This window comes from Gopherus evgoodei, chromosome 4 (assembly GCF_007399415.2).
Source record: "Gopherus evgoodei ecotype Sinaloan lineage chromosome 4, rGopEvg1_v1.p, whole genome shotgun sequence".
NCBI classification, from domain to species: Eukaryota; Metazoa; Chordata; order Testudines; family Testudinidae; genus Gopherus; species Gopherus evgoodei.
In genome coordinates this window covers 72563815-72577578 of record NC_044325.1, presented here as the reverse complement: position 1 = coordinate 72577578, position 13764 = coordinate 72563815, and the positions used below count along the sequence as shown (strand labels likewise).

General features: G+C 41.1%; 1 protein-coding gene across 19 annotated transcripts in view; it reads left to right on the top strand.

Annotated features, from left to right (window-relative positions):
• RAD51B (RAD51 paralog B) overlaps window positions 1–13764 on the top strand; it is a 651811-nt gene that overhangs the window by 66216 nt on the left and 571831 nt on the right. For all 19 annotated transcript variants that reach the window (XM_030559741.1, XM_030559742.1, XM_030559724.1 and 16 more), the window contains one exon: window positions 6517–6653. In XM_030559741.1, the coding sequence (XP_030415601.1) occupies window positions 6517–6653 (137 nt within the window). The remainder of the gene's footprint in view (window positions 1–6516; window positions 6654–13764) is intronic.

Sequence of the window (13764 nt, the reverse complement as noted above, 5' to 3'; positions counted from 1 at the left end):
AGCCAAAGAATCAAATGGACGCTCATGGAGGGAGGGAGGGGGTACTGAGGACTCCAGCTATCCCACAGTCTACAGCAGTCTCCGAAAAATATTTACATTCTTGGCTGAGCTACCAGTGCCTGTAGGTTCAAACCCATTGTCCGGCATGGTTCAGGGTATAGCTCAACAATTTACTCCCACCCCTCCCACGTGAAAGAAAAGGGAAAGAAATCGTTTCTTGACTTCTTTGAATGTCACCCTATATCTACTGAATGCTGCTGGTAGATGCGATGCTGCGGCAGTGAAGAGCAGTATCCGCTCCTCTCTCCTCCCGGGTGGCAGATGGTGCAGTAGGACTGCTAGCCGTCCTTGTCATGAGCCCATGAGTGCTCCTGGCTGGCCTCAGGTGAGGCTGGCGGGGGCACCTGGGTAAAAATAGGAATGATTCTCGGTCATTCCCAGTAGATGGTACGGAACGGCTGGTAACTGTCCTCATCATAGCAACCGGGGGGCTGAGATCCATCAGCCCCCTCCCTTTCTGTGTAAAGAAAAGATTCTGTACTGCCTGGACTATCATAGCAGCAGGATGCTGGGCTCCTTTCCCCTGCACCGCTTAATGTTCTGCCTGGACTATCATAGCACCGGGAGGCTGCCCCCCCTTATTTTATCTCACTAACAAGTCACTGTTTCTTATTCCTGCGTTCTTTATAACTTCATGACACAAACGGGAGGGGACACTGCCATGGTAGCCCAGGAAGGCTGAGGGAGGAGGGAAGCAACGGGTGGGGTTGTTGCAGGGGCATCCCCGTGAATGGCATGTAGCTCATCATTTCTGCGGGATCTGACACGGAGCAGCTGTGCTCTCTGATACACTGGTTCTCTAGTACACTTGGCCCATATTCTAGGCAGGACTGACTCTATTTTTAGAAACCATAAAGGAGGGATTGACTCAGGGAGTCATTCCCAGTTTTGCCTTTTTGCCCCCAGCCGCCTCAGCCAGGGGCACCCATGATAGCAGCAGACAGTACAGAACAACAGATAACTATCATCTTACTGCCAATTTACAATGGCAGCAGACGGTACAGAACGACTGATAACTGTCTCTGTTATCATGCAAAAGCAAACAAATGCTGCTGTGTAGCGCTGCAGTAACACCTCTGTTAGTGGCATCCAGTACGCATACAGTGACAGTAAAAAAAAAAAAAAAAAAAAAAGCTGAACGGGCTCCATGGTTGCCGTGCTATGGCGTCTGCCAGGGCAATCCAGGGAAAAAGGGCGTGAAATGATTGTCTGCCATTTTCCTGGAGGAAGGAATGAGTGATGACATTTACCCAGAACCACCCGCGGCGATGATTTTTGCCCCATCAGGCACTGGGATCTCAACCCAGAATTCCCAGGGGCGGGGGAGACTGCGGGAGCTATGGGATAGCTACAGAATAGCTACCTAGAGTGCAACGCTCCAGAAATCGACCCTAGTCTCGGACCATGGACGCACACCGCCGAATTAATGTGCTTAGTGTGGCCGCGTGCACGCGACTTTATACAATCTCTGTTTTACAAAACCGGTTTATGTAAAATTGGAATAATCCCATAGTGTAGACGTACCCTAAGTTACTAAAGATATAATGGATCATTACAACAAACAGAAGTGTAAGAATGCAGGGATGAAAAATATTTTTACAAGAAGGATCATGTGTAGCTAAAGCTGTAAAAAAAAAATAAAATTATATAACAGTATTATTTGAAAAATATATGTGATAGCGTAATTAAAGACTGCATTGTAATGTGTATACACAACAGGACAGAATTAAAGTTGCATATAAACCTTTAACTTTGTCACTTTCTGACTTTTAAGTTTAACTTTAAAGTTTTCTTAACATAGTTTTTTGCATGGCATTTCCTGTGTGTGTGTGTGTGTGTGTGTGTGTGTGTGTGTGTGTGTGTGTGTGTGTAAGATAGAATGTCATTATCTAGTACTTAGAAACTATGCTGTCTTGCAAAAAGTTGCCAATAATTGGTAGAATTTATATCATTTGAAATTTGCAGTGTTGTTATAGTAATTTGTAATGACAGAATTTGGCAATGTAAGGTGCACCCAAATTCCTCCTTTAAACTTTTTGTACCTTTTGAATTGTTCAGGGGCTGAGGTAAGCACTTCTAATGACCTTGTTCTCTGGAAACATCCACTCAGTGTGCAGCAGCAGTCTAAAAAGCGAACAGAATGCTGGGAATAATTAAGAAACGGATAAATAATAGGACAGAAAATATCATGTTGCCTCTATATAAATCCATGGTATGCCCACATCTTGAATACTGCATCCAGATGTGGTCGTCCCACAAAAAAGATATATTGAAACTGGAAAAGGTTCAGTAATGGGTAACAAAAACGGCTTCTGCATGAGGCGAGCTTAATAAGATTGGGACTTTCAGCTTGGAAAAGAGATGGCTAAGGAGAGATATGGTTGAGGTAAAATCATGACTGGTGTAGAGGAAGTAGATAAGGAAGTGGTGGTGTTTACTACTTCTCATAGTACAAGAATGAGGGGTCACCAAATGAAATTAATAGGCAGCAGGTTTAAAACAAATAAAAGGAAGTATGTCTTCACACAACACACAGTCAGCTTGTGGAACTCCTTGCCAGAGGATGTTGTGAAGGGCCGAGATCATAACAGCGTTCAAAAAAGAACTAGATAAATTCATAGAGGATAGGTCCATCAATGGCTATTAGCCTGGACGGGTGGGAATGGTGTCCCTAGCCTCTGTTTGCCAGAAGCTGGGAATGAGCGACGGGATGGATCACTTGATGATTACCTGTTCTGTTCATTCCCTCAGGGGCACCTGGCACTGGCCACTGTTGGAAGCAGGATACTGTGCTAGATGAACCTTTGGTCTGACCCACTAGGGCCATTCTTATGTTCTTGCCTCAACCCATAAATATCTTCAATAGACAGATTACAAGTTGCTCAAGATCCATCTACCTTCTTATGCTGTGCTCATCACTGAAGTATCCAAATGCCTGCTCTCCTCAACCCCTGCACACCTCACAAAATGTGTAGGAGCCCTCTTTCAACCCTTGCATTTTTTTTAAGCTGCAGAGATGCTAAGGGAGACTCCTAAGCACATTAAATTGCATAGGAACCCACAATGTATTTGACTAGATTTGATGCACTTGAAGTAAGTTAAAAACCCTACTACTCAGTATGTAATTTTCAAATGCTCAGAGCTCAATCAAGTCCAAACCAATTTTCTCTGGATCACTGACAGTCACTTCGACTCAGTAAGGGCCATTTCCATGTTTCAAATTTCAACTTTAAACTCAGACATTGTGGTTGTAGAGCTGTACAAATGAGCAGACTGCAAAAATTCTTTTATCACAGGGGAAAGTATATTTTTCCACTCTTCATAATTCAACATGACTGAACTGTTTTTGCTCAAACTTAAAAAGAAATCACCTTTGAAGCATGAAAGTAATAAGTAAAAACAGGCTGGAATGAAAACAGTATTGCAGCTTAAACTATAGTGGTTTCTGCTTCAGTAAATGCTTATATAACAGGGTTGGGGTTATGACCTTAGAGACATGAAAGAGACCTGTTTTCTTTCTGCTCTAGGTGTAGAAGGATGTACAGTTCATCTCCAAAGAGCTACTTTAGAGGGTATCTTGTGAATTTATTTTGTCCCTCAATGAATTAATGAAGGTTTTTTTCAGATGTGAGTTTTGACACCTGTGTTGATAACTGGCCATAAGGGGTCATGTTGCACAATCCAGCCTGAAAGTGATCAGCACTGTGACTTAGCCTGCATTAGGGGAAAAGGGCAATGTTTCATGGCTGGCTAAAGATGAAACAGCTGCTCTTTGGGCAAATAGGACCAGCACAGAATCATATAGGATTTTGAGACTATGCAGATACTCTCAATAGAGGATCAGCACTTAATTCCTGAAAATACTTCTGTCTAGCAGTAATCATAATTGCTCACCTGGGTTAAATCAATGCTTTTCATACAGATTTTAGTTTTTTCCAGACACTGGGACAGTTGGGTGAATACAACACTATAAATGTTTGAGAAGGAGATTGCAGAGCTTTTTATCAGATTATTGATGACACTGGAGCCACTGGTATCTCCCAATATCCTTTATCCAGGAATTTGCCTGCAACATCTGCTCTGTTGAGTGGACTGTATCCTGGCCTTAATGACTGAACCATGTTAATGAAGTGTGGGTTCTCATTCTTATGGAAAGGAGAGTTTGTTGCATAAAAAAACTGGGCAATTTTTTCATTAATTATCTCTTTTTGTAATCTGCTGGTTCTAATCACAAATTTAGCTATGTGTAGCTTCTTCTGGACAATGGAGATTTTCTTTTCTTTTTGCTACAGGTGATATACTGTGGCTGTGTGACGTACATGATCTGACTGAAACACTATCATTGGCAGATAACTCTGAAACTATAGAAAATGATGGTGATCTTGAAGTCTTCAGAATCCTGTGTGTTGAGGATGGATTCTCCTAAACAAAATAAGCCAATGCAGTTATTTAATGATTACCACCATACTGCTCATTTAGTATTACTCATTGCATTCACTGACACTCAGTACTACTTTAAAGGTGAAATTGTAGAAGAAAAATCTGCCTATTTCAGCTATTTATTTTTTATCACAACTGCATCTAAAATGTTAGTACCATAGAGTTCAGAGCAGCAGCCGTGTTCGTCTGTATCTGCAAAAAGAACAGGAGTACCATAGAGTAACAACTATATTTTTTGCTCAAACATGAGAATTCAAAAATAGTCCAGAAGGAGGACAGGCAGTCCTTAAGAAAAAAGTATTAAATAAAAATGTTTACCAGCCTGAAGATCCTGTATGTTCAGACGTTCCTTTCATCATCTTCAACGCAGCTTCCTCCTGAGAAGGAACACTTCTGATGATGTTTTTTTTCATTTGGGCAGCCAGGCCTTGCATTTCTTTGTTGCACTGTTTGCATTTTGCACACATGCCTGTCTTACCCACAGATAGAGGAACTTCATTAAAATATTCCCAAACTAGGTCTCTCTTACTGCCTGCTGCCATTATAGGTTTTCGTTTCTAGTGAGAGAATGGTATGATAGATCTCAAATCAACGAAGGCTACACTCATAAAGACCTCAAGACTTCTGGAATATGCTGCTCAAACAGTTTCACTTTTGTTCTACTGCCTGTCCCTCCCTTCTCACGTTTATCTCCAGACTTCTTGTCCAGATCCATTCCAGCCCCAACAATCTTCTATTCATTGAACTTTTTGAAAGTGCACTTTTAGAGAGAGGTAAGGGATTGACTCTGCACACAAATTTGCAGAGGGACAATAGGGTTGAGGTCTGTTATTTCTTACTTTATTTATTTATTTATTTAAAACATTTTTTTGCTGTTAACAAGCATGTTATTTCTGGAGATAGAAATTCACAGTTTGAGAACTGCAAAACTAAACATCTGTGATGGTATCTTCTAGACTGAACACTAAGTCTCATTGAGTAGATAGAAAGATTAACCTACATAATCTATACAGAAGCCGCTGGAACTCCATAAGATATGGTCCCTAATCCATGAACTACTGGAACTCATTTACAAAAACTTTTCTTAAACATGACATGAATATGTTGTCTCATACTATTGAATTAGAATTTATAATCCCTATTCCATGGTGAGGTATCTTTGAGCTGTAATGTATCTTAGTTAAAACTATCTATAGATAGGTTTTTTCCTCAAAGAATTTTATAAAAAAAATCCAATTTAAATAAAAACAAGTCTGATTGTTTTAATTTTTTTTTAAATAATTGATTTTTATCCAAAAAATCAAATTTATTGTTTTTAACCTATTATCCATCCCTATTTCTTTAGACTAGAAATGTCAAACATGTAGCCCTTTGACCAGATACAGGTTGCTTGATGTACATATGTGATGGCTTCCAAATGTGACCTGAGTGTAACTGATGTTGTGATATCTGTCTGAAACAGTGACTCGGGTTGCAAACACCTTGACTCCCTTTATAATCTCACTGGAATGTCAGTTCTAAAGCTCAGTTGTGGCACTTCAGTAACAGCAGTAATTATTTTCTTGCTGATTATTTTAACGGATGGAAAGGGAAAGGGGATAGGAGTGAAGCCCATTGGGGAGAGAACTGGGAGTTGCCACAGGGAAGGCAGTGAAGAGGGAAGAACATAAGAGACTCATAGTGACACAGCAGAGGGAGAGAAATAGAAAAGGGAAGATGGGGAAGAAAGTGAAACAAAAGGCAGGAATACCACTGGTCCGAAAGCTGAGTGTGTTTTCTTTCCGAGTGATACTGTGTGATGACAATAATGAACAAATAAAAGCTGATAAATTTAGTTACCACATAAAGGCCATACCTAATCTTTGTGCAAACTTTTCATTTATATCAGTGGGAACTGTGTTGTAAATTGAAGAGAGGTGCCTGGAGTCTTAACTGCTTATTCTGGCCCATGGACCATAATTCAAAATGGAATTAGGCCCTTTTTCCCAATGAGTGTAATACTCCTTTTCTTTTTAGGTAACTGGCCCATCGGGTTGTGGCAAAACTCAGTTTTGTCTTATGATGAGTGTACTGGCTACTCTGCCTATCAGCATGGGAGGACTAGATGGGGCTGTCATATACATTGATACAGAGTCTGCATTTGGTGCTGAAAGGTAAGAAGTATATGTTCTAAAATAATACTTTCAGTTTCTCTAGCACATTTCATCACATAGCCTTAAAATGTTTTCCAAGTGTTAATTAAGCATCACAACAGCTCTGTGAGGTAGGAAGCTATTTTGCAAACGGGGAAACTAAAGTGCATTGTCTGACATGCTGTTCTATCCACTGGACATTTCCCATAATATGTAATAAAGTTTGCAACTAAAAAACTACATGTCCATTTTTTTTCCTTTTGCATATTAGTTTCTGGAGTTAGCAAGGAAATTTTTGGGAGGCAGAGGTTCACTAAATGAATCTTTTGAATACAAGAGAGAAATAAAAATGACCTTCTTAGATCTTCTAGATAAGAGGTTTCAGGAACTTGGCCTGTGTGCTGGATGTGCCGCCGTTGATCTATTTCATGTGGCCTGAATCTTCAACATCTGAAGTATGTGTATTTGTGACTCAGATCTCAAGCTTTTGTTTAAACTAGAAAAGGAAAAGGAAAAAGTGTGACCCAGGTACTTCTTGGTGCCACAGGGGTTTACAGGGATCTATGGGTCGGATATATGCATAACTGTTCACCAAAGAGTGGCATGTGCAATCTCCACTGAGAGCCCATAGCCCACTGGTTGACATAATCATTGCGAAATGTATGTACAGATAATATTTAAAGAGTAAATATCCATATTAAAATCTGTGTTCTTAGGATCTTGGCATTAAGGCAGGTCACATACCTCAGAAATTTCCTTTCAGTCAGGAGGGAGGGATAGCTCAGTGGTTTGAGCATTGGCCTGCTAAACCCAGGGCTGTGAGTTCAATCCTTAAGGGGGCCATTTAGGGATCTGAGGCAAAAAAACCCAACCTGTCAGGGACAGTACTTGGTTCTGCTAGTGAAGGCAGGGGACTGGACTCAATGATCTTGCAAGGTCCCTTCTAGCTCTATGAGATAGGTTAATTGATTAATATATAGGGATATACTTATCTCCTTGTCTGGTCATTTCTGTGTGTTGTATGCATCACAATATAGGCCTATTGGCAAGAGAGGAGATTATGAAATCTATAGGAGAGGGAATTGACAAACAATTGTTAGGGTCCATATCTGGGTACAAGGAAACACACAGGACTCTTCATCCAAGAGGCAAGCTGAAGCATCTGTCTCACAAAAGGAGGGTCACAACTAATCTGGCTGTGAAATGTTGCAAAGATTTGGGGAGAGCAATATTCTGCAAGACAGGAGAGTACCTTGTTAATTAAGTCTAGGTCTAGAATGCAAGCTATGATTTTGTTTTATATGTAACTGTTTCCAATGCTTCTACTTGCTATTTCTTGAATCTCTATGCTTTATTAAATAAACTTATACTTGATTACACTGAAAAATAATAATAATAATAATAATAATAATAAATAAAAAATCTAAGTGATGTGTGTTAAGCGGAGCAGTGATCTGAGGTGGAACTGGTAAGATGGGTTGTACTGGTTTTTTTTTTTGGAAGCAGCAAATCTGTGAACACTGCAAGTGTCCAGTAGACCAGGGACTGAACACTCCAGGTGCTTGGAGGGCTTGAGGATAGGCACGCTCTAATCACTAACCTGTAGAGAGAGAGCAAGGCCTGGAAGGGAGTGCTCATATTGCCAGTGGAGTATGGAGCTGACCGGTGCCTCACAACTCTGGGTACTCCCAGGAAGTGTCGAAGTAAGGTTTTAGCCCCTATGGTTGTCAGGTTAACCTTGCAGATATTTGAAATTAGTGCAAACTGATTCAGTGTTATCTTTCTGAATCTACAGATTGTCTGAAATAGTTGCACTGAGAAGTATGAATTCCACTGCCTCTATTAATATTAATGTCTAACTTGAACGATGACCTGTTGCATATAAGCACTAACTTTCATTGCAGATCATCCGGTTGGGGTGGGGAATGGGGGGTGAGTGAAGCCCAATGTGGGCTGCAGTTGCTTCAGTGAAGCGAATGCAGAATGAAGAAAGGAGAAATGAGACACACATACACACACGCAGATATGGAAGCAGGAAAGAAAGAGAGAGGAGGATGTGGAAGGCAGAGAAACACTGCAGAAATAGCAGTGTTTCTAAAGGTGAGAATATTTTTCCACTGACCAATGCTAAATGTGATTTAACAGAGACTAATGGTATTAAAAAGATTTTTTTAATACAGGCAGGCCATAATCTACATTTGATCTTTGATCAAACCTCACATTGATATGCATGGAAAATCCACAGAGAGCTGAAGATCATATGTAGTACTGAGTTTAAATATATTCCATCATAAAAGTGAAATTCAATCCTTTCCAAAATTCACTTTAACATACCTTTTTTAGAGATGACAGGTGAAAGAGAGCGAATAGCAAGAATATTTAACAATAATTTTTAAAAAATAGATAAGCAGGGAAAACCTTACCTGTCATTGTCTTTATCTAGACAAAAATTCACTGTATCAGAAAGTCAGGGATAATGTTCACAGTCCTGCTGTATTTTAGGAATAGGGGAAATGGAAGTATATACTTTATCTGCTGTGCCACAGGCTTTGATCCATGCTTCATGAAAGACATTCCCTTTGAGACATTCTTTTTGTCTTTCTGGCTAGGAATTGATCAGATGGTGTGAAAGACTTAGGTCTGGTCTACACTGGGGTAGGGTGGGGTCGATCTAAGATACGTCAACTTCAGCTATACTATTCTCGTAGCTGAAGTTGCCTATCTTAGATCGAATTAAAATTACTTTGCGTCTTCGCGGCGCGGGATCAACAGCCGCAGCTCGCCCGTCGACTTTGCTCCCACCTCTCGCACTGCTGGAGTTCAGCAGTCGACGGGAGAGTGATCGGGGATCGATTTATCGCGTCTACACTCCATGCGATAAATTGATCCCCGATAGATTGATTGCTTCCCGCCCATCTGGTGGGTAGTGTAGACGTACCCTTTAGTTCAGGGAGTTGTTTTCTCAAAAACTTTCATGGTCTATTCTTATGCCGGGTCTCTAGAATGACAGCTTAGTTCACTCTGTGGGCTTGTGCACAGTGGATGTGTTTATGCTGCAACCCCAATTCATCTCCCCAGCAGCGAGTCTTAGAGCCTGGGTGTACAGACTGGGGCTCATACTATGGCGCTAAAAATAACGGTGTAACTGTTCCTGCTCAGGCTCTGAAACCCCTGCTCTCCTCCCCAAGCTTCAGTACCCAAGTTCCAGCCTGAGTGGAAACATCTACGGGGCTATTTTTAGTGCTGTAACACAAGCCTAGTCTGTAGACCTGGGCTCTGCTGCAGGAGGTTTTTTTTGTTGTTGTTTTTTTTCCAGTGTGGACATATCCACTGGGACTTAGGCCATGTCTACACTGCTACTTTACAGCGCTGAATTTTCTCACTCGGAGATATGAAAAAACGCCCTCCTCAGTGCTGCAAGTTTCAGTGCTGTAAAGTGGCAGTGTCGACAGTGCACCAGCACTGGGAGCCACTCCCCTGCTGGAGCTCTCTCCCAGTGCTTTGAATACACAGCAGCGCTTTAACGTTGCTAGTGAAGACATATCCTTAATGCATGGGAAGCTGGGGTGTAAATCTACAGTGCACTGACTTGTTGCCCACAACTGACCATGATGTAAACGATGTTATTATGGATTAAAAGTTAGTGCACTTTGACCTACTGCTTTCCATCGTGCACTTTGACATACTACTGTTTTAACAAAGTGCACTAGGGAGCTTTTAGTGCATGATAGAAAGGTCCACTGGCAGGGTTGTGGGTTGTAGATTTACATCCCAGCTTGTGGAGTACTAATTCTCTGGGTGCCCAGCCCAGCCCTTAACTTACTTCTGGGGGAATTCTGTGGGATTGTGTGCCTGCAGAAAATGCCCCTCCCCCCACCCAATTTCTGTGCTTCCCTGCAGAAAACGGCAGGGAAGCAAAGGGAAGCCGCGCAGCAGGGGGGATGACCATGGATGCAGTGTTTGTGGGGATTGCCTCTCCCAAACAGAGGTGAGGCATGGGGGCATACACAGAGTTACGTGCCACTGTCCCTCCCTCATTTCTGCAAGTGCAGAGCTACCCAGCTGAAGGAGGCTGAGTCTCAGCAATGCTGAGTCTGGAGCTGAATGCTGCCTCCTGAGTCCTAGTTTCCCTTCTATGTCCTGAGAGCCTTCCTGTTTTCTGTGCAATAGTGAGTGCCTGTGGTGGGGCTGGGTAAGGGAGGGTGGGGGAAGTGGGGGTTCAGGGGCTGTGGTGAAGCGGCAGTGGGGAAGGAAGGGGTGTGTAATATAGGGCAGAGAAGACAATGAGATGGGAAGAAATGGAGATAGGAGAATCGGGGGGGGGGCGGGAAGCGGGAGCCCAGCATGCAGTATCCCCTCGGCAGCAGTTGGGGCTCCCCCATTAAGCAGACCCATTGAACCTTCACCCTGACAAACTCAGCCACTGGGTACCTAAGCAATGCACTGTTGCAAGCTTCTGCAGCAGTTTTCATCATTTTAAATGATTTAAATCATAATAAAATTGAATAATAAATCGTAATAAAATCATAAATAATAAATCATCATAAAAGCCATATTAGTGCAGTGGATATTCTGCATCTTCATCAACAAGTTGGCATTAGGACAGGTAGATGAAAACATCTCTGTTAATACAGTAAACTAAAGTTGTTTTCAGTTACGCTCTTATTTTTTTGTAGCAGTTCAGTACAAAAGTAACCAGCTAGTGACTGAGGAATCTGTACTATATTTGTCTAGTGAGTGTATGAAAATCATTTTCTCTGTTTATTCTTTCTTTAACTATGTTTATGGTTTGTGAAAAACACTGGAAACCAAAGTCAGTGGCAGTGTGAGGTTTTCCACCCTGTCTGGGTAAAACACCTGAACCCTGATCTTCAGGGAATACAATTAAGCTTCTTTCAGTCCTTGGCCTCTCATAATGAATAATAATCCTTAGCTCTTACAGAACTTTGCACCTACACTGTGCTGTGCAAACATGAACTACATCTCCCTGAAATTGCCAGTAAGGATGTCATTTTAGATTAATTGTACTGGTGTTTTTTCTGATGTGGACACCTTTCCTTTAGGAGGTGGACTGAAGCCAGGAAATCTTTCATCCTGGCCACTCACTGAATGGCTGTCATATGATGACAGCACTCCTTATGAAGAGTGCCTTGTCCAGAGTAAGAAAATAGTGGTGTTTTAGAGCTAATATACATGTTAGCAAATATATTTCAATGTTTGTAGGCATCACTTAACACCTTCTGTTGAAGAGTTGAACACTTTTAAAATGTATTGGGTAATGTAAAAAAAACAGTGCTTTTACCCTGCTCCAGGCGGAGCCTTGAGTTAATAATGAGTTGAATAAGACCCCGAAGCTCTGTTCCACTTTGACAAACAGAAGAGAGCAGGGAGGAATGCCCTCTCTTGAGGGGGAGGCCAGTATCTCAGGTAGTTGAGTGAAATTTCCCCTTTTGACTAATATTCCTTTGGTCTTTCCTGGGTTGAATTTGATCTGCTTCTCATCCAGGTGTTGATCTACTGTTGGCCTTGTGATATCCTTGTTATGGCATGGTTGCATATGTGAAAAATGAGACATTCATCCAGGTGTCATTGACATGTTTTTTGCAATGAAGCCTGTGTCTTCTCATCAGCTTTCAAACAGTAAATGAGAGTAACTCGTGCTGAAGGCGACGAGGCAGGATGGATAAAACTAAAAAGTATTTGTTTGATTTAAATTGGATATCTTTTATTTAAATTGAATTAGATACATTTTAAAATTAAATTTGAAATTACAGTAATATGTTAAGGTCTAAATTTACTATAATCTATTAAAACCATGTCATTGAAATAAAAAAAAAAGGGAAGCAGTACATATTTGCTGTCCAAGTTGTAAAGAAAGTCAGACCCCTGACTGGTGAAAGTCACTGGCTAAAAACCTGGAACCAGAGTTTTTTGAATGGCAAACCAGCTTTTGACAGCGGTTGCTTTTTTTTTGTAGGTGCAAAGAGAATATTTTCTTCGTGCCAGTTTATTCAGCTAGATCAGTTGAATGACTAGTTCATTCAAAGTTCAGAAACCGATTGGGAGCTGAAAAAGCAGGAATAGGTATGAGAGAATGAGATTTACTGGTTCTAAAATTTTGAAGAACATAAGTGATTGGGCAACAAAATGGCAAATGAAATTTAACGTGGATAAATGTAAAGTAGTGCATATTGGAAAAAATAAACCCAACTATACATACAATATGGCTAATTTAGCTACAACAAGTCAGGAAAAAGATCTTGGAGTCATCGTGGATAGTTCTCTGAAGATGTCCATGCAGTGTGCAGAGGCGGTCAAAAAAGCAAACAGGATGTTAGGAATCATTAAAAAGGGGATAGAGAATAAGACTGAGAATATATTATTGCCCTTATATAAATCCATGGTACGCCCACATCTCGAATACTGTGTACAGATGTGGTCTCCTCATCTCAAAAAAGATACGCTGGCATTAGAAAAGGTTAAAAAAAAAAAAAAAAAAAAAAAAAGGGCAACTAAAATGATTAGGGGTTTGGAATGGGTCCCATATGAGGAAAGATTAAAGAGGCCAGGATTCTTCAGCTTGGAAAAGAGGAGACTAAGGGGGGATATGATCGAGGTATATACAATCATGAATGATGTGGAGAAAGTGGATAAGGAAAAGTTATTTACTTATTCCCATAATACAAGAACTAGGGGTCACCAAATGAAATTAATAGGCAGCAGGTTTAAAACAAATGCAAGGAAGTTCTTCTTCATGCAGCGCACAGTCAACTTGTGGAACTCCTTGCCTGAGGAGGTTGTGAAGGCTAGGACTATAACAGTGTTTAAAAGAGAACTGAATAAATTCATGGTGGTTAAGTCCATTAATGGCTATTAGCCAGGATGGGTAAGGAATGGTGTCCCTTGCCTCTGTTTGTCAGAGAATGGAGATGGATGGCAGGAGAGAGATCACTTGATCATTGCCTGTTAGGTCCACTCCCTCTGGGGCACCTGGCATTGGCCACTGTTGGCAGACAGGATACTGGGCTAGATGGACCTTTAGTCTGACCCAGTACGGCCGTTCTTATGTTCTTATTGTGACTACAATCAATTCAGTTCACTAATTACAGATAACATTATCTTTGTTTAATAA